Genomic DNA, 22,047 nt, shown 5'->3' on the forward strand with positions numbered 1-22,047 from the left:
TTTTTTTTTTTAAGACAGACAAACTCATTATGTAGTTTAGGCTGGCCTTGACCCACTATGTAGTCTAGGTTTCCTTCTAACTCGAAGTTATCCTCCTGTCTCAGCCTCCTCAGTGCTGGAATTACAGGTATGTGCTACCTCACCTGGCTTTTCACACACAAAATTTTTTTTTTGTTCTTGTGTTTTGAGACAAGGTCCTGCTATATAGTTCAGGATGTTCTTAAACTCACTATGCAGCCCATTCTGGCCTCAAACTTGTGGCAATCTTCCTGCCTCAGCTTCCAGAGTGCTGGGATTATAGGCATGTACCGCCCTGCCCAGATTTCACAACTTTTTTTTTTAAAAGGACAACTTGAAGGACCATTTTTTCCCCACAAGATTTTAATAACAGCTTTAATTTGATCAAAGTAAGACATGCACATAGTTTAAAGTATCAACTGTAAAAACAGTAATAACCCTAATAGCCAGCACTTACTGAACATGTCCACGTGCTAGGTCTTATTTTTTTGGGGGGGGGAGGGTCTTTTTGAGACAGGGTCTCATTATGCAGTTCAGGCTAAACTTGAGCTCACTTTGTAGCCCAGGTTGGCCTCGAACCCACAACGATCCTCCTGCCTCAGCCTGCCGAGTGCTGGGATTACAGGTGTGCACCGCCACACCCAGCTATGTTTTTTTTGCGGGGAGGTACCGGGAATCAAACTTAGGACCTTGCGCTTGCCAGACAGGTGCTTGTGCCCCTGAGCTATATCCCTGCCCCCCGGCTATTTTAAGTATCTTAAAAATTCCTGTCTCACCTATTCCTCAAAATAGCCCCATGATGTAGATATACTTTACCATTCTATTCTGCACAAAAGGAGAGCGAGGCAAAGAGAAATCAACTGATTTACCCAAAGCTTCTAAATAGCAGAATCAGGATTATAAGCATTCAGATCATGTCCCTGGCAACAATCACTAGCTTTGTCTGAGGAATTTGAACAAAATGGGAGAGGACAAGGCAGCACTCTGTCTTCCATTTTTCTACCATAAATTCCTATCATCTGAACCAACGATTTGCTAACCTTGCTATTCCTTTAGATGTTCACCTTCTAGCTTTCATTAACATAGCTCTTTTCTCAATCCCAGATTTTTAGTTTTAAATTTTTTTTTTAAGTTTTAAATATTTAATGAACCAAATGCCCACTGGGAAAGGTGAGGATTTTACCTTTATTAATTACTCCACTCTCACTTCTCTGCCCCCATACACTCATTATATTAATACATAACTTTTGGTTCAATATTCACTGTTAACATTTTTATGATTATAAATATTCATAAGCTGTATTCTGATGATCTTTTCTTAAAAATTTTTTTCTGCCATTTCCCCCCAACCACTCCAACAGACACACTCATCTCCTCTTTCATCCAAATATGCCGGGCAGCACCAGCTGCATCTCCTCCCAGATCCCTCCACGTCCTCTTCATCTACCCCGACTGCTAGCGCGCTCAATCTTCTACACAGGTGCTGCTCCTTTAGAAGAAATCCTCCTCGTCTCTCCCACAGCGTACCCTGTACCTTCCTCTTTGTGAGCTAACGCTTTGTTCCGGTAGAGCACATGCAGCTCAAAGAGAGGCCTCAGGAGTGAATTCTCCGATACTGAGCACATGCGAATGTTTACGCACAGCCACATACTGATGTGCGGATACAGCCGTCTACGTTAAAAATTATTTTCTCCCACATTTGATCCAGCTTCTAATGTCGTTCTTTACAAGTCTGATGTTACTGATTCCTAATTCTTTGTATGCTCTCCATTCCATTTCATACTGCAGCTTTCTTTTTTTTTTGTTACCACAATTTTCTAGTTTGCAAAAATGTGCTCGTTGTGGTGTCCTCTCACTTCTCTTTGTTCCTTTATGAACTTTTCATTACTTTATTGATGTTTAAAGGGACGTCAAGAGCAAGGGCAGATGATCCCCTCAATAAAAATTCAAAGACTAAGTTTTATGTGAGTGAAAATTTAGGGCCATGAGGTTTCTAAATACACAGAGAAAAGCACCGCGAGTCTCAGGGCTTCCGCTGATGTGGCTGTGATTCACTTACCGATTCTGTCTGTTAACAGCTGTGTCTGCACCATTTAGAACCAGCTCTTTCACTTCTGTTGCACCAAAGTTTTCAACTGTGATCTATTAATTTAAATTTTTTAAAAAAGTCAACGTCAGACTCAAAACTTAAGAGTATCTTAATAGTCTATTATACTTTTCCTTTTTCTTATTAAAGATAAAAACTAATAAATTTGAGACAAAACTCTGCCATTATAAGATTATTTATGCATTCTCCTTCAAGTCACAACTAAAAATTTTCATCTGCTAGTAGTTTAGGATCCTACCATGACAGACTGAGTATAAATTACCCAGTTTGTTTAACTGGGCACAGGACACTAACGACTCACTGTGCGCAAGACTTTAGAGCAGGCTAAGGTATCAGAGAGGACGCTTTCCTCCCCAAAGGGCCAACTCCAAACACGAGAGCACTCAGCTCAGCACTGTGCGCTCTTCCAGCACAGTGACCCGCTCTCCTGTCCTCTACCTGCCCTGCCTGCCGATCACAGGCTTTTTAAATTACGCACTAATTTGGTTAATAAAGGTGGTCAGGTATTTTTATATTTTTATTTCTCCTACTAGTCTTTAAATAAAAAGTATTATCATTCTCCCCTCTGTACCTTTTTGCTATTCTTTCTTTTTGGAATAGTTTCCCCTTTTGTGAAAATCTGCGATCTATAGAAAGCTATTGTGGAAGTCAGGTAAGAGATGAATACTTCTTACTCTGAAGTTTATTATCTAGTAAAGGAGGAGAGACGTGAGATGTAAACAACTCATCATAGTAAAATAACGCTGTACGTAACAGGAACGTGAACAGAATTTTACAAGACCACACAGGAAAGAAAACTTAATTCCAATTAGACAAGGTATGAAGGACCCTGAGGAAGGTGTTTTGTAAGCATCACTGTAAATGCCATTCGTAAAGCACCGAGAAAGATGGGTGTGATTTCAGACTGGGCACACCTATTACCAGAGAAATAAAACATGAGAGTAAACACCAAGTCCTGAGAATGAACGGCAGGCGGCTCTAAGAGAGGAAGGTGAGGTGCACAAAGAGTGCTGTGTGACGCAGGGCAGTGCGGCTGAGGGGTGGGCAGCGAGGTGGAAAGAAAGCCAGGCTGCAAATGTCTCTGCCGCCCATTCTACTTTATTCTGCAAGCAACAAAAAGCCATAAATAATTCCAAAAAAGAAATGGCACAAAAAAGAAATTCTCAAATAGAGATGGTTATTAGTGATTAATAAGTTAAAAATTAAACTATCTGGATTCAACTTTTTAGTTGATCAAGATTTAAAGACACTTTAAATGGATATAAGTGAATCAAATGAAAAGAGGAACCAAAATTGCACAGAAAACAGTAAAAATTCCAACAAGGATATTTCTTGGAAAAAAATCGTAAAAATTTGTATCATCCTGAAACCTATTAAATACTCTTATGCACCATGTCCCAATAAAAACTGCTGAACTTTTGAAAGGGGATAATGGGGGGGTGGGGGGTGGCTGTAAATTGTGTAACAACAGAATATGGTATTTTTGTCAACACTGATGACAAAACCACTGAGCAGACTTCTGGAACAAATTTGAAAATAAAAAATGTTTAAAGAAAAAATCCTGATGGCTTCACCATTTTCCCAAGAGCCTAACTTACTCACATTGTCCCCTCACAAAACGTCTTCCATCACTTCTGCAGATATTCTCTTGTTCAATTGCTATGCAGTCCATTTCTGCTAGACCCTCATCTGTCAATGGCTTTGTATGTGACCATATCAGCCATTCAATGTCCCTTTCACTGTCTGAATATAATTTTGCATCTTCTACAAGATTCGCAATTTCATTTCTAAATAATAATTAGAATATATTTGCACTATACTAAGTTACCCAACAGTAAGATAAGATAGGTAAACATGAGCCGTAGTTTGAAGAGGGATGTAGTGGGAAAATAACTTATAAGAAGTAATTTCCTTAGTAATACTCATGCTACAATGATCTTTCATTTTTCTAAGCATTCCTACAATTGCAAGCTCAAAAATGAACATGTGGATAACAACCCCCCCTTAAGTCTGTAAATCTCTTTAGCATATTAATGAAGCGTATACACTTTGAAGTCACAGGGGTATGAATGCTGACTCTGACATGTAATTATCATTTTCAATTTCTTTCCCTGTAAAACAGGAACAGTATTAAACTCAAAGGACTACTGAAGGTTAATAATATATGTATTGTAACTAGAACATAGTAAATGCTCAATAAATGCTAGCTACAGGGTTAAGAATCCCATCTACCAAAATGAAAACCATAAAGCACAGCAGTTTGACAAATGGGATGATGAATAGTAAAGCTAATGTATGTCTTTTAATCTTACCGTAAAATTTAGACAAAATGTTTCCTCTATATCATCTTCTGGGTAATCCAGTAACTGTTGCATGCTTCTGCAAAATAACATATAATATTTCTTTAAGGTAAAACACTACTGGGCATTTTAACTTTCTGCTTATGAATAAATATACATTTCTCATTCCCTGTTGATAAATTCTTCCACTAATTTGTACTTTTATATTTGCTTCAGAATACTGGATGTAAGATGGCAAATGTATAAATAATATCGGAAAAAGAAAAAAGTTTTTCTCTCTTCTTCTAAATAAAAAGGCTGTGTATCAACTCATTTCTAACATTTGTTCTTATAATTTTTATTCCATTTTATATAATAAAAATCTTTTTACCTATTCAAACATGGAGTGAATATAATCAGAAGTCCAAATATGTCACTTAAACACTCTCAGAAAACTTTACCTCCAATACCTCTAAAAGCTAAGCTCCGAAGACAAAAATTCAAAGCGCTATTAAAATAATTTACTCTTTTAAGAGAAAATTTTGGTCTCAATAATTTCTAATTATTTCAGAAATGTAGTAACGATGTGATCATTCCTAGGAGGAAAGCACTCTTGCCTCCCATTTCCTGCCTCTTAAACTCTGCCCTCATCACTTTTACAACTGACCTCCCAACGTCAGGCATTAATTCTTTCAAATCGTCCAGGGATGGTTTCTTTTTTAGCAGTTTCTTATATAAGGCCAAAGGAAAATGCAGGTCCACAATAGTAAAATTATAAATTGCTAATCCACAAATAACACCAATCAAGTGGAACAAATCACTATCTTCAAATGTCTGAAAAATGTAACAGAAAATAAGTTAGACCTGTCTTACAAAAGTATTGTTTATTAAAACATTAACTGTTTTTCTGGTTATAAAAACCTATGTTAAAACAAACAACAAACCTATGCTCATAGTAGAAAATTTTGAAAGAACAGAAAATAGTAAGAAGAAACTTACTCTTCTTATACTATCTCTCTGGCATAATATCACTGTTACTAGTTTTTATATTTCCATTCAGTGCATTTTCTAGCTGAAACACACACACACACACACACACACACACACACGCCTTTACCAGGAATATAAGCACTTCCATGTCACTGAACATTAAGTTAGGGCTGGGGACAAACACAGGTTAGTGACAGGCACTTGCCTAGCATGGGTAATACACTGGAATCAAATCCCGGACAGTACAAAACACTAAAGGTGAAAGACTACTATAAACATTATTCTGATTTTTAAAAAATACACTTTCAAAAATTGGAAAATAAAATAAGAAAATGAAGATAAGCAGGGTGTGGTGGCACACGCCTGTGATCCCAGCACTCAGGAGGCTGAGGCAGGAGGATCATCGTGAGTTTGAGACCAGCCTGGACTACGAAGTGAGCTCAAGGCCAGCCTGAACTTCATAGTGAGACCCTGTCTCAAAAAGACCCAAAAAAATAGAAGACACCTGGACCTTAATAACCGCCGCTGAAACAACAGCTGACTTGAGAGCAGATGTACGTGTAGACGGGACAGGAGATGATGAATATATGAAATTATCACGCTGACTCCATGAATTTGTAAATTAATACACGTAATAACATGAAAACAAATTTTCATACATTTCCATCTGCTGTAAGTTTAGAAAATAAAATGCTATATTTAAACTTCTCATTTTTCTTGTCATTAAATATTCTTTCTAGAACATGGTTTTTAATGGCTGAACATTATATTCTATGCAGGTATATTTGTTAAGTCAGCTATCTTACTTTAGTTGGATAATAAAAACATTATAAAATACTCTCCCTCACCTTTAAAGGATAATATATATCCATTTTTTAAAAATTCTGTGAACATGGTAGTTCAGAAAATAAATTTTTTAATTAGCCCTCGACTCCAGACCAGGTTTAGCCACTATTCAAGCCTTAGTGTTTTCAAAAGAAGATAAACACAGTATTTCTCTCATACATTTATTGTGAGAATTAAATGAAATAAAGCACACAAAATGCTTTTAATGCTGTTTTGGAAGCACACAGTAAGGGCTCAATTAAAAGTTTTTCCAATTAGTAATATTCAAAGTAAAATGGGCATCTTGGGCTACAGCTCGTGCTTAGTATGTGCGAAGCTCTTGAGTTCAATTTCAAGTACCAAAAGAAGCAGGGACCAGTCTTTTGTTGCTGAAAAGAGGCCTCGCTGTATTGTGCAGCCTAGCACCAAACCTGTGGGTTCAACTGATGCTTCCACCCAGCCTCCCGGACAGCTGGGGCTACAGGAAGCACACCACACTCAATGTCGTGGGATACTTTGGTTCAGTCTGAACACTTCCACAGAAATAACCTTGCTTTTTACGGAAGAACTCCTCAGCCGAAAGGCAGATAAGCACAGCGCTTAACCTGTTCCAGGTTACACTGCCACTCGTCGTCCAGGAATGTGCCTTTCCAGCCAAAAACTCTTGTTTCTGACATGAACACGCCACACACATAACAGAAACACATTTTTATGGGAAGATTTTGGCCTACAGACTATAGTTTGCTGACTTCTTACCTAAATAATGAGGCATCAATGATCTCTAATGATACTTTAATTCTCCACAGAAAAAAAGTTAACCTAGCAATTATTCAACTCCCAAACTAAAATAAGCAGAAGGAAAAGCCAACATTATTTTTGGGCTAACTATCCCTTAATTTATTTGGTTAACCTGAATATGTGGTAAAGTATCAGCGTGTTCTGGACAACTCCAAGTCTAAAAGTTTATTATTTTTCAAATTACAATAAAGCAGATCTTTGAATAAAAAGCCTATTTTAAAACTCCAGTAATAACTCTGAGGAAAAACTTTCTGAGTTAACAGGTAGACACAAAGGTTTATACAAAGAAGTAAGTTGAATGGGTGGGCCTTTTACCTTATCAGAAAACCAAATAAGCCGGGAATCTTCATAATATCTAAACATGCCATACTTAGGATCCAGCAATTCCCTCATGATGAGCAAGAAAAATTCTTTGCGAACCCCTCCTGCATCCACAGCATCTTCTCCAACAAATATAACCTACAACAGCATAATGCAGACGCTGAACAGACTGAAAAAGGAAAGCAACTCCAGAGGCCCGATTATGTGCTATTTATTACTAATAAATGCTCAGCAGTTTATAGTTTAAAAATTACGTAATTTTATTTTTTAAGTATCAAAGATATACTAGAAATAAGTAAGAAAACTTAATTTCTAAATAAAGGACCCAATTATGTACAAGAAAATCTCAAATTACCTTGAGTGGTTTTTTGTAATCTATGTTCTTTGTTTTCCTAAGGACCTCCATTGCATCGCCTACAATATTTTCTCTACGCACCACTAGAATTAAGCAAGGGTTCACAGATTCAATCACTGGGAGAAAAAGAGAGGAGACGTTCTGTCTGTGGGCCTGGTCAATAGCCATCTAGAAAATAGAAGATTAAAGCTTTAATAGTAAGGTTACAAAGACCCACCAGTTTATAGGTATGCTATAATTTCAGGGATCATTTCTGTACTATCCCCCCCTACCTACCCCAGGGTTCTGAGACAGGGTCTTGCTGTGTAGTCCAGGCTGGCCTCAAACTTGTAGCAATCCTCTTGCCTTAGCCTCTGAAGTGCTGAGATTACAGGCGTGTGCCACCACACCTGATTTAACAGTATTTTATCTAGTATGAGAACTTAGTAAACAGAGCATAAAGAGTGTCTTTCAAACTTTCTGTATTAATGCACAACTCATAACACTGTTAAGGTAAACAAAGAACTATAACACTGGTAAATCTGAGCACTGTCTTTTTCCTAAAAAATAACAACACATAGAGATGGAAAACAAGAAAGAAAAGCAGAATAAAATAAACCTTTAAAGAGAATAAGGAACAACCTGGCTAAAGGATGTATTATAAAAATTTGTTAGCATAGTGATCAGCATATATATGTGCTTTCACCATTTAAAGTATGCTTTTCCCCCAAAGGCATCTCCTGTGTTTTTGTTCTAAAATGATATACTATATTAAAATCACAAATTACTAACATATCATTTTAACAAAACTTAGAAAACTGTGGATTAGCAGTTGTCTATATATAGAACCTTGCAAGAGTATTTATTTCTTCTGATGAAAATGGAAATAAACACAGCCCCAAAATTCTCCCATGTATTTATTGTGAAGCATTTAGAAGTGGGCTGGGCATGGTGGTGCATGCCTATAATCCACCTGTAATCCCAGCACTCAGGAGGCTGAGGCAGGAGGACTGCTCTGAGTTCGAGGCCAGCCTGGGCTACATAGTGAGTTCTGGACCAGCCTAAACTATACAGCAAGACCCTGTCTCAAAAAAAACAAGGTATTTGGAAGGATTTCAAAATACATTTATCTGAACTGTTGAAAAAAGTAAATCAAATCTAGGGCTTTTAAAATTTTCAAAGCATTTTTAGGATCTCTTTCTATCTTTTCCTGAGAATACTGCCTATACAGTCAGATCTTTATGTGAAAAAAAGCAGCTCAATACCTTTCCCATTTTCAAAAATCAAATAACCTACTTTAATCCTTGAAAGTTATAATGTGAATAAAAATTTTAAATTTTCATTATGAATGAAAAAAATGTTCAACATAAGACAAGAGGGAAAGTAGGGAGAAAGGAAGGAGATGAGAGAGGAATTACCACCTTCAGGAAAGTATCTTATTACTGAAACTTTGTTTAAGGAGACTTCACTCCTCTTCTTAACAAGTGATCAAATGCTTCCTAGTTTAGTATCACCTCACCTCCAGAAACTTTCATTTTTACCAAGTAAACAGGGGAGACAGAATGAAGCAAGATTTTCAAACAACCTAACATTTTACCAAGTAAAGTAGTATAACTGTTTATAAAGATTACATATTTAGCCAGGCATGGTGGCACACGCCTGTAATCCCAGCACTCGGGTGGCTGAGGCAGGAGGATCGTTGCGAGTTCCAGACCAGCCTGGGCTACAAAGTGAGCTCAAGGCCAGCCTGAACTGCAGAGCAAGACCCTGTCTCAAAAGAAAAAAAAAAAAAGAGAAAGAAGATTACATATTTATACAGGCAAAGAAGCTTTTATCATTTAAAACTATAAAATGGTTAAAGGTTAAATTACATTTCATTTGTAACCTTTTTTGTAAGGAGCCCTGGTAAGTATACACAGGTCACATACTGCAGTCTTCACAGCTGCTCACAGGACTTTATACATGACAGCCCACAATGTCAGCATGTCCCCAGATTAACAACTACAGGCAATTTTGTTTTTTAAAACTTCACAGGAACTCTCAAATCAGATTAGTATTATACAGTATTTTACCTGCATCTGTAAAACTGCATCCGTTTGTAACAAAGTAGTTTTTGCTTGGGCATCAAATACAAATGGGTATGTACAGATTGTAACAGGGATATCTGCCAACTGGGAATAGAAAATTAATTTATTAGTAAAGCTGGTTTATAATATATTTATTGTGTTTTGTCATTTCTTGTAAAGATGAGCACATTCTTGGCTTCTTCACTTGATGGTTCAGGAATTACATATAAAACATGTTGCTGATTTCTGAATATAAAATTTTATTGATAATTAGATGAGGCACTGGAATTAACCTAATTTCCAATTTTAGAAGGGAACCACACACTTGAAAGTGTGTAAAATTACACACAACATGAATCTTTTGCTTAGCACATATTAACTGCCGTGTTTCATTCTATAATTTGGGGCTCCTATGTTAAACAGAGTATTCAGTTCTTATATGCTAGAGCTACACTAACCACCGAGGCCCTTGGTAATATGTGTATTCCTTCATTAACAGATACTTGAGTGCCACTAGGATGCCAAAATTAGGAGCCCAAGAATCTAATGCATTTAACATTCAAAATAAGCAGTAAAAATACAGACTTCAGAACTGGCAGTCACACTCTTGTAGTTAGTGAATGGCTATTCCTACCACCTACACAGCAAGATGAAAATCTCAAAACAGTATTTCTGCATGGGTCCTGGAAAAGAGAGCTATTGCAATGTAGAATTCCTATGGGGAAAATAACTGCTTCTTTTTAAGTGATGACAAAGCCCTTTATGATGTCTGTGTTTCTATATACCACTATGCACCATTTAGGCTTTGTTTTTCCCTACATTGAAGCACATGTGGTTTAAATATTAAGTTTTGCTGGGGACATAGCTCAGCGGCACAGCGCCTGCCTGGCAAGTGCAAGGTCCTTAGTTTGATTCCCAGTATCAATCAATCAATCAATCAATATTAAGTTCTGACCATGCTTTCCCTAAATTGTCTTTTTTTTTTCTGTACTAAGATTCCCAAATTTTCTAACCATTCTGAAAATAATGTGGTTTCCAGCTCTTCTCCATCCTAACTGCCTTGTTTTGAACTACTACAAGTGGTTTCTAAATGCAGATACTAAAAATAATCTGAAAATGCTGAACTACTATCAACTGTTGACAATAGGTAACATAATATGCTTAATTATAGGTACCTTACAGTAAATTGCCACTCATCAGTATTTTTCATGTGTTACTAGCTACTGGTCAAACAAAGTCATTTTACTTCTCCGAAACTCAGAAAGATTTACATATTTCTAAAGTTCCCTTAGGCTTCAAAACTCGTTTTTTTTTTCTTCTGGATGCTTAGGATCAAACCTAGGGCCGCAAGCATGTTAGACAAGCATTCCACCATTGAGCCATGTAAGACAGCCCTATGTCTTCATTTAAAACTACCTCAAAATGTTGCATTTGTTCTAGTTCTAGGGGGAAAAAATGTTAACAAAAAGCAACACCTGACATCTGTTAACAGATAAAAGAATGCAACATTCTCAAGCATTACAAGGGCGGATTAGGGTTACTGACTACTTACACCGCAGTGCCAGAACTTTAAGACAGTGCACGAGACACAGTAAGAAAGATGATTATACTGAAAGTTTTTGTTCCTATTTTTAAAATCAATTAGTTTAAAAATAAAGATCATTTTGCTTATCTAATACAGTTCTTGCTTAAGCAGCTGTCAAAAGTTTGCTTTTTGATATTATTAGGTCATATTATATTTTAAACTAGAAGACAAGGAACAGAAACTAGTTTACAGTAAATCCTGAAAGGCATCGTATAGGTTTAATGTTAACTAAAAGTTTTAATTTTCTTCAAAATGCTGTTCTAAAATGTGACACAGGGTAATTTCTACGCGCCCAAACACATGCACATGCACGCGCACAAGCATGCTCGTGCTCTTTCTCAATCTCTTTAAAAAAAAAAAAAGGGAGAGACATCTTTGACTCTTACCACATAGGAAAAGCAATGCATCTTATTCTGAAGGTGAGACTACCACACCCAACTTACCTCAGTTACTCCACGGCTGACATCCTACAACAGCAGGGCAGAGTGCAACAACAGTGAGCACAGAGCAACGTTAGTGTCCGAATCTCACTACATCTACTCAAAGCAGCACTCTGTGCACTTTGCTGTGGCTGAGTACTGAATTAGAGCGGCAGAAAATACATCTATACAACAAAATGTACCCTTCCCACACGCACCTTACACGTCTATAAATGCAACACTGTTTCAGGCACCTGGTAACCATAAAGTTACCAAGACTTGGACATGAAAGTTTTCAGGAGCTAAATATCACCATTTGCAGAATTGGGTAGAATAGGAAAATTAATCCTAAACCTGACATGATCTTGAAAGAAATACTACGGCTTGGTCTCTTTACCTGAAATGGTGAAATATCTCGGTCTGTAAGACTTAGGTAACTTTGACAAAGTCCAAAGTGTGTAGTATTTTAAAATGCTACACAGAAACAAAATGAGAGTAAATAAGCTATAAACTGTTTTTATCTGACAGAAATAACCAGTAATACACGACAATATTACATGTTCTCAAAAGCTGAACAGGACACAAAGATTGGTAAGCAGAAAAAAGGTATATTTATGAAGGAAAATGGAAATTGTAATAATGAAAGCTCATCACTTCACTGAAGAAGCCTGTATGCTATTTTTTTGGTTTTGGTTTTGGTTTTTTGAGACAGGGTTTGTTCTGTAGTTTAGGCTGGCCTTGAACTCACAGTGATCTTCCTGCCTCAGCTTCCTGAATGCTGGGATTTCAGGTGTGCACCATCACGCCCGGCTAAGAACATTCTGTGATGATACAGGTTCTATGGCTGCACTGTCTAATAGTACATCATCCCCACCCGTTCTGGGGACTGAACCCAGCACCTCTGCACTGAGCTACACTTCTTGCTAAACTTCCCCAGGCTGGGTTGAAATTTGAGAGCCTTCACCTGAGCTCTTCCTCAGCTCTTCGAAGGGTGGGGGTTATGGCATGCACCCCATGAAGAGCACGTACTTCCTTGTGGACACCTCCATACACACTCAGGATTTATATCTACGTAAAATAAAGTGCTAGAATTCAGAAACATGCTACTAAATCCGTGGCTAACACTTCCTGTAGTGAATTAGTCTTCTTGAGAGAGAGCGCAACTGGTAACTGGAAGGAGGGGAAGCACAACCAAAACAGGACTGTGGAAATCCTACTCTGAGAAAGGAAATTATGGGCAATAGCTTCATTCAAGACTAGGGACCTAGCTCAATGGTAGAACACTTGCCCAGCATGCCTGGGTTTAGTCCCCAGTATGGGCGATAGGAGGCAAGGGGAGTATAAAAAAAAGTTTCCAAAACCTCCACACACCAAGTTGTTACTAAACAAGTAAACAGATAACAGACTTTTAAAGCAGGTTACAGTGGCTAACACCTTTAATTTCAGTTACTTGGGAAGCTGAGGCAGAAGGATCTCACGTTTGAGGCCTGGTCAGGCAATTGAGACCCTGCCCCAAAATAAAATAAAAAGGTCCTAGGGAGGTAGCTCAATGTAAAGGCCCTAGCTTCACACTCCAGTGCTAAAGAAAAAATACATACATAGCTTTTTAGATTATACTGATTTAATAGGAAGGAAATAAAAGTCCACATGTAGCCTATGTGTCCATATATGCACAGCCTCCTGCATTATCAGCATCTCTCTTGGAGAACATTTTGAAAGTGCTATTGCTATGAAGAAAATTTAAAAAGCAAAAAAATACTCATCAATATTCATCTATGGCCTACTAGATACTGAAGGAGTTTATATTATGGGAAACGGACTTACACACATAATGAAATATGAACAGGTATGTGTTATCTTTTTTTTAATTTTAAAGAGAGTAGTAAAAGAAAGAAAAAAGAACAATAGCAGCATACCAACATCACAAACAAACAAAACAAAGCAAGAACATTAAATGTGATACAGGGTTTCAAAACAAAATGACAGGAATTAACAGTGGTCGTTATATTACACATTGTTATCTTCAACGTTGCTCAGATTGTGCTACTGTTTTAACAACACACAACTGGATAAAGGTGCTATACACCATCGCCCACTGGGGAAGTCAAGAGGCAATGTCAGAATGTGCGGTGTGGCTAAGCAATGCCATCACGAACCTGGCCTGACTACACCGAAAGCTTGCAGACTGGAAGGGATGTGGAAAGTAATGGGACATATAATAAATGTGAGTGAGACTATGAGACATAAAAGAAAAGGGAAGCAGGATGGACTCCGGGAAATAACAGAGTTGCAAAGTAGCTCAAATTTAATTTACCCAAGTAGCATTTCCAAGGGAAAACAAAGTGATTGCAAGGTAGAGACGGCATGACAAAAACACGTGAGGTCAGGTAGCAGCGTGTGCTAAACACTCCACATGGCCCTCACAGCGTGAGACGCACGCGCGCGCACACGCGCACACGCGCACAGGCACAACTGCTGGCGTCGTTTCCAAGTGAGGGCTCAGACGGGGTGGAGCAGGCCTAAATCTCCGCTGTTCAGGGCCGAAGTGACCAAGGCCTGGAGGGGATGCTCGAAGTCAGAACTCTAGGTCCACACTGCCCGCACCCCTCAGGCAGCATGCTGGCTTACTGCTGACTCTCCTGAGCATCTATGGTCAGCTGTTATTTCAACCAGTCAACTGTACTGCATAAATCTGATAAAACTGTCATTTCTATATTTCCTGTTATATTACCTTATAAATTAACATAAAACTATGTGATTTTTGGTCCATAATTTTAATAATTGGACTGGTAAGTGGATTAATGGCATTTTAACACCAATAGTGGATGATTCCAGTTTTTACAGACAAAACAGATGTAGTAGTTTTGTATGTGTTAGCTTCAACTTACTCCTATGGTACAGCATTAAACCACAGCTGGTACCACAGTGATTTCAGAGCGTAACAGGACTACTCTGAGAAGGTATAAAGCGGGGATACTGAAGTTATTAAAGTAATTCAATTAAATTAAAAAGGTAGTTTTGCAGCTAAAATAGAAACGAAAATACATGAATATAACTTGGTACTCTACAGCGTAAGGAAAGAAAATGGCATTATAATCAGTCCAAGAACCTAAAGACAGATCCCTGCAAAATATTAATGTCATTATAAATGACAAAGCTTTTTTAAAAAGATGAGCTTGTTTGAGAATTCCTAGAGCTGCAAGGCAGTGCAACTATACTTGGTCAACATCTTTAATGTTAAGTGAGTGGGGAGGAACCAACCCAGGGAGGTCACTACTGATCCGACTTCCCGCGCTGCTCAGCAGCCAGCGCGCAGGCCGCGGCTCCTCCCCGTAGTGAACAGGGTGTGCCCCGCGAGCACACGGCAGTGATGCTGATGAGCACACAGCACAATGCTGATGAGTCTGCGACGTGCAAATGGAGCTGTAACATCAAGGAGTGCGGCAGTCACTAACTTACCATGTTATCTGAACTAGTGCTCATCTGTATCTGACATTTACCTCATAAGGGCAGGTGTAATCAGTGTAATCAGCTCTTTAAAAAAAATCCATTTTTTAGAAACCACTGAACTTGAATTTCATTATATTCAAATATGACAGAACCAGTGCTGACCTTTCTAGACCTTATTCCAAATTAGTTCCTTTTTACTAGACATGTACTGATGATATGCATGTATAGTAACTAAAAGTATAAAAAGAAAAAAAACAGCACAGCTTTGGAGTAACTGTCATTTGCGTTTATACAATTTTGAAGCAAAGTTCAGGAGGGCAGGGAGCTGTGCAAATGAGAACAGTGCAAAGACAGCTCAAAACTTTGAGGGCCACGTTAGTTTCAAATTTTAGAGCATTTTAAATATTGACTTTCCAAATTAGGGATGCTCAATCTGTAAAGGAAAGCCAAGACTAATCCACAGAATTAGTCATTAAGGTTTGGGGATAATAAGTATATTTCTGATAGAATCTTAAAATTCTTGATTGAAAAAGAAAAGTAATGGAGAAAAAAGTGCCAAAGACTATGCCATAAAGATAAAATATTTTCTCACTGTATTTAGCACAAGGTAAAACCTTATACATATAGAAAATTTATGAGCCTTTTATACAACATGTGAGATACATATAGACACTAAAATGATTATTGTATGAAACATGTATTTTCTTATAATTGAGTAATTATAGTCAAAGAATATTCTAAACGTTCATACTGAAGCAGTAAAATTATTTCAAAATAACTGGATCGATAATGGTATACATGTGTGTATACATATAAATACATGCATGTACACTTAAATATACTCACACACATATCTATGTCACCATAAACTATTACATGAGTTTCCTTATGGCAGTCTTTAAAACTTCATTCACAAGCTCAGCATTAGGTTCAACCCAGAATGAAGACTACTAATGTGAATAGGAACCTCCTTTCAAAAAGCCTCAGGGGAGGGGCTGGGGATTTAGCTTAGCGGCAAAAGCACCTGCCTGGTAAGCGCAAGGTCGTGAGTTCGGTTCCGGTACCGGAGAAAAACCAAAAATAAACCAAAAAAAAACAAACAAACAAAAAGCCTCAGGGGAGAAAAAAGTCTTGCAGAGTTCTGTGTAAATGTAGAAGTGTTGCACTCTCTCAAAAAAAGTTCTGTGAGGTCAAATGTTATAAAATAACTAAGAACTGCACAAAAACCTTTAAAGTAGGTTGCCATTCCCAGAGGCGGACTAGATTCGAATTTCTTTTTTCTTTTTTTTGAGACAAGGTCTTGCTATGCAGTCCGGGTTGGCCTTGAACTCCCAGCAATACTCCTGCCTCAGCCTCCTGAGTGCTGGGATTACAGCTGTGTGCCACCACGCCCAGTGTTAGATTTTAATTTCCAAAAAGGTAACATTAAACACCATTCGTAAGGTACAGAAAAAAGGTTCCACTGCTGCAACCACCTACTCATTATCATGTCTGACTAAAATGGAGAGGAAAACAGCATGTGGTTTAAAGAGCAGGTAACAGAGGGCAATTCTGAAGTAACCAAATAATAGAACTGAGAGAATCAGAGGCAAAGAGGAAAAACCAGAAATGGAAAGACAGTCCTCAATTACCTCACACAATTAAAAATTAGTAATACTGAAAATAGCTCCTCAGTGAAAGTCCATTTGACACTAGCATGGCTATGTACTGAAACAAGAAAGATGGTACAACTACCATATTTAAAGGGAAATATTCAAACCGTAACTTTTACGCATGGCACAAAATTTTGTCTAAAAAGAAACCCTATCAGACATAATTTCTCTTAACTTGGTGAGAGAGAATACACGTTGTTTATGACTTACATAATCGATATAAGTTCTACTCAAAAGACTGCTATTGTAATTCACAGTCATCTAGGCAGTTATTTCCAAGGCAATGTTTCTCAAACTAGGCTTGCAGATCCCTGGAGGTTGTATTCTTGGGGGGGGTGGGTCTATGAGTGCTCTGGAGTCATTTTAAATTTAGTGTTTTCATATCAATAATAACAAAAATTAATCTTCAAAAATCTAAAAGGGTTAGGATGACCCATGTGTAACTGCAGTGTTGTCACACAACAGCAAGCTGTCCCTGGGCAGGGCCTTGGGAACCAGGAGAGACTTCACCCTTAGATGAGGGGCTCAGCGAGGAAAATCAATCCTGCATGTCACCGCTCATTCCAAAGGCAAATGTCTCACTGTAGTGCAGACAGAGAAAGGCAGTAGGAAAGAGAGCTATCTGACTTCAGAGACTACTGCCAAGTTTACATCCTGTGCCAGCGATGCCAGTAATAATAAACACCACTGACAACTCTATGCCAGGGACTACCTTACGGACTCCACACAGGTCCTACCAATTAATCTCAGTAATTACCGTGACTTACAGAAAATGAAATCTCAGATAAACTACCATCCCCAAGTACATAGAGTTGAATAAATGATTAGGTGGAATTTGAACCTAGGCATGCTTATGTCAAACTGATTCTTTACCAGATTTAGGTGATGAACTGGGATTCCTAATTATCAAGATAATCATCGTGCAGAATGAATTAACTCGATTTTAAATTTATAACATTGTGTAATTATAATTATTTTTTGGGGGGGTCTTTTTGAGACAGGGTCTTGCTGTGCAGTTCAGGCTGGCCTTGAGCTCACTTTGTACACCAGGCTGTCTCAAACTCACAACGATCCTCCTGCCTCAGCCTCCCAAGTGCTGGGATTACAGGCATGTGCCACCATGCCCAGCTGTAATTATAAATGTGTTGCGAGGTTTTCTTAGGACAGGGTCTCACTATGCAGTTCTGACTGCCCCTAAGTTCACTCAGTAGCTCAGGCTGGTCTGGAACTCGCAACGATCCTCCTGCCTCAGCCTCCCAAGTGCTGGGATTACAAGTGTGCGCCACCACACCTGCCTGTTGTGAGTTTAAGAGTTCTTTTAAGAGCTAAGCATCAGGAATTCATAGCTAGTTTTCTCTGCATATATATTTACATGTATGTATAAAGATAATCATAAAAATGTATATATGAATACTAGTCTTAAGTCATTTTTCTTGGAAAAAAAAAAAAACACTGCTACCACTCCAGCTTCAAAAAACCAGTGTGCAGAACCCGGGCAGCGTGGCAGCACCGGCACTTACTCCCAGTGGTAAGTAAGTGAAACACCCTTACCCGCTGACAAGTCTCATTGTGTCCTGTGAATGCAAACACGCAAAACTTCCCTGAGGCCCACTATTTGTTTTGCTCAAGAACTACGCTGATGCCGGCTACCAGTCCCCTTTATCGCTCCCCTGTAAGGCACAACTTCATTCCCTGTGGTTGCTGACCCTGCTTCTCACCCTCCACACTTCCGTCTAGCGACGCTCCGTCCCTATAATACAATGCCATGGTTGAGGCTGCGAGTAACCTTCACACGGCCACATTTCCTGCTCAATTCTGAGGTTTCCTCTCTTCAGCAGTGCCTTTCCCTTCGTCTGTTTGTGGTTTTGCTGAAGACTGAACACAGGGCTTGGCACCGCTAGGCAAGTGCTCCCGCACAGAGCCAACACCCCTTTTAATTGTACTTTGAGACCGGGTCCTGCTGTTGCTCAGGCTGGCTTTGAACTGATGACCCTCCTGCTTTAGACTCATACAGCCTGGCTCGGACAAGTGTTCTCTGATTGCCCAACCTCAAAAACCAGTCTTCACAACGCTCCCTGATTTCCGTTCTTTGTACAGTGTATGTTATCCAGGCAATGTTTACTCTGATCCCGTCAATCCTACCAACCACATTCACGTTCCATGAGAACAGGACCCTACCTAATGCGTCTGGCTCCTCACCACATTTCCGATACCTGAATCAGGGGAAGAATTTCTTGAACAAGCAGGTGAGCAGACCTACATCTGTAGAAAGGCTGTAAGCCCAATCTAGCTTCCCTGCAATTCTCGAGAACATTCAGAGGCTTCTCCTAGTCCAGACCCAAGCATGTCCTGAAGGAAGGAAGAGATGCTCTGGAGAATATAATAAATACTAACAAAACTACTGTTCAGAAATGTTTGTTTTTAAATCCCTACTAGATATATTCAAGGCAGTATCAGAGTTGCTGGTGAATAAACTGAGTGCCTGTCCACAAGGAATCTACAGCTAGCTACTTAGCAAGCAAGAAAGGGTTACTCATCCTACAACCACAGGCAAACGTCAAATTACCTATTTTGCAGCAGAAGAGCTGGCTTTAATATACTAAATGGCTAGCAGACAAGAGTATTAAACCTAGTAATCTTTTATCTAGCTACATACCCCTTTCTACATTACACTGTATGCACCTGACTCAAGTTTTCTAAGATTATGGTACTATTTTAATGAGATATTACATGTCTATTTACTAAACATGCAAGAAGTAGATACATATGTGATATATATAAATCATCAAAAATAAAAGTAAACAACCAGCAAAAGGAAAATCAAAAATAGAATCAGTAGTCCCAGGTTTTCTTTTAGTTTTAAAGTGTTGACACCACAATAATAACACATTCTTAATCAGGGTGTCCAGAATTTTCAACATTAGAGAAATAAAGGGTAACTTCATAAAAAGCAACTAAGAGTTGAAAATATCAGCTTTGCATTTTTCTTTAAAAATGTGTAAATGTCTCTGGTTTGGCTTTAGTGGAAGAGTAAAATATTTGCTTATAAATACAACTACTCCTTCCCAATGTGTTTTTATTTAAAAATTAAGTTCTGAATAAAAGCTCTGAAAAAAACCTTAAACACTTGTTTCTTCCATATTAGAACAAATGACACACGAAAGTTGAACTATAAAAGGAACAGGAAACGTACCATCCCGTAGGCCTGCTGCTGGACCCAGGTGATATAATCATTCCTTATGTCTATTAATTCTTGAACTTCATGTATATAAAATTTATCATACTGTATAATCTGTCCTGTTTTCTCATTTACCTAAAAAAAAAAAAATTAACAAATTTAACCAGAGAATATACTTAAGAAGGGCTGAAAAATATTTAAGTAGAAAATAATTACTGAGTGCCTACTATATGCAAAGCCCTAATTAAGTACAACAGGAGACACAAAGATTTGTAAGATGTGATAGCTGCATTCAAAACCCACAATCGAGTAGAAAGGAAAGATATAAAAGTTTTTATAATCACAGTACAATGAGATATGTATAATTAATGTGTATACATTACAAACTAGAAATCCTAAGGTCTTCAAACTGGGAATGGGATCTAAACAACAACAATAATAGCCAATGTTTATTAAGTGCTACTATTTTTTTTTTTCTGAGACAGGCTCTTACTATGCAGTTCAGACTGGTCTCGCACTCACTGTATAGCCCAGGCTGGTTTCGAACACACAGGGATCCTCCTGTCTCAGCCTCCCGAGTGCTGGGGTTACAGGTGTGCACCACTATACCTGGCTTAAGTGTTACTGTTTATCTGACATCTGACAAGAATAAACTTTAAAAGGTAGCATCTGAATAGGATGTAAAAATGAATAGTATATAGCTTATCAGCCTAGATTTTACTTACTGATTACAAAAGGAAAAATAAATCTTTACAATGTAGAAAACCACCACAGTGTTTAATCATTATGATACTGGGATAATGAAATAAGTTCCTGCTGATATAAGAGAAACTATACATACTATCTACGAACAACAACAGAAGGTTTAATCTGAACCTAATTAAGTTTTGTAATCTAAATTCAGTTTACAGGAAATATAAACAAGTCAAATATCACAAGGAGGAGACAATCAGAGAAATCCAGATTGTAGGATTACAACACTGGACAAGACTCATCAAAAAAAAGAAAGGAGAATAAGTACTCTAAATTAAAGAGACTAGAGGAATTCTGGCGCTAACTGCAGTAGACTATCTTGTATTAGAGTAATCCTCCTGAAAATAACAATTACAAACTTTATTTTCAAGACAGGGTCTCGCTATATAGTTCAGGCTGGCCTAGAACTCACTATATAGCATAAGCTGGCCTAGAATTTGCCAGGATCCTCCCGTCTCAGCCTCCCCAGTGCTGGGATCACAGGTGTGCGCCACCACACCAGTAACAGCAACAAACTTTAAAACAATGTATAAAACAAATATTAAAAAAAATTATAAATCCATCCAAAGTAGGCAAAAAGAAAGAGAGAGAGAGGGAGAGGGAAGGAGGAGGAGGAAGAAGAAGAGGAGGGAAGGAGGAGGAGGAAGAAGAAGAGGAGGAAGAGGAGGAGGGAAGGAGGGAGGAGAAGCAGCAACAAAACACGCATGGTACCCCCAAATCAGCCGAAAGCAGCAGGCTTACCAGGGGAGACCTAAGTGAGAGACTGGGCTTACCAGGTTGGCCAGACAGTGAGGAAGAAAAATCACAGAGAGCAATCCAGACAGTGAAGCCTCCAAATCGTGCAAACTCTCCTCACTGACTTGGCTAATTCTTAAAACAGAAGTACACAGGGACACTTGGAGGAAGGAGGTGGGCAAAATAAAACAATTAAAACCCAGCGCAAAAAAAAAAAAAAAAGAAATCCAAACTATGTTCTCTACCCACAATGGAATTAAAAGTAAGACTTCAGAATATCTAATAAATTACCCAAAACTGCACTTCTATACAAGACACACAGAAGATCCAAAGCAAGACCCCTGAAAACTGTAAGATATTGCGAGATAAAATCGAAGACCTAAATAGAGCTACTGCGTTCTCAGACTGGAAAGGAGTAGCAAGAAACAAATACAGCAACTCTGACTGTTCTGCAGTTTCTTCAGAAGTGCTACAGCTGAGGAGACTTAAATATGCTTGGCTTGAAAGAAATAATGATATTGCAGCTATGTAGGAAAA

At 38.3% G+C, this 22,047-nt stretch overlaps 1 protein-coding gene across 7 annotated transcripts in view; it reads right to left on the reverse strand.

The window, feature by feature from the left end:
- Herc4 (HECT and RLD domain containing E3 ubiquitin protein ligase 4) overlaps positions 1-22,047 on the reverse strand; it is a 107,891-nt gene that overhangs the window by 8,613 nt on the left and 77,231 nt on the right. For 5 of the 7 annotated variants that reach the window (XM_013514842.1, XM_013514844.1, XM_013514841.1 and 2 more), the window contains 8 exons: positions 20,038-20,157; positions 11,767-11,790; positions 9,745-9,843; positions 7,694-7,861; positions 7,333-7,476; positions 5,072-5,238; positions 4,438-4,504; positions 2,078-2,160 (listed from right to left, as the gene is read on the reverse strand). In XM_013514842.1, coding sequence (XP_013370296.1) covers positions 2,078-2,160; positions 4,438-4,504; positions 5,072-5,238; positions 7,333-7,476; positions 7,694-7,861; positions 9,745-9,843; positions 11,767-11,790; positions 20,038-20,157 — 872 coding nt within the window. The remainder of the gene's footprint in view (positions 1-2,077; positions 2,161-4,437; positions 4,505-5,071; positions 5,239-7,332; positions 7,477-7,693; positions 7,862-9,744; positions 9,844-11,766; positions 11,791-20,037; positions 20,158-22,047) is intronic. The other 2 variants (XM_013514843.1, XM_013514846.1) reach the window with 1 other exon arrangement.

The sequence above is a fragment of the Chinchilla lanigera genome, unplaced genomic scaffold, assembly GCF_000276665.1.
Source record: "Chinchilla lanigera isolate Chin_1 unplaced genomic scaffold, ChiLan1.0 scaffold00024, whole genome shotgun sequence".
Classification (NCBI taxonomy): Eukaryota; Metazoa; Chordata; class Mammalia; order Rodentia; family Chinchillidae; genus Chinchilla; species Chinchilla lanigera.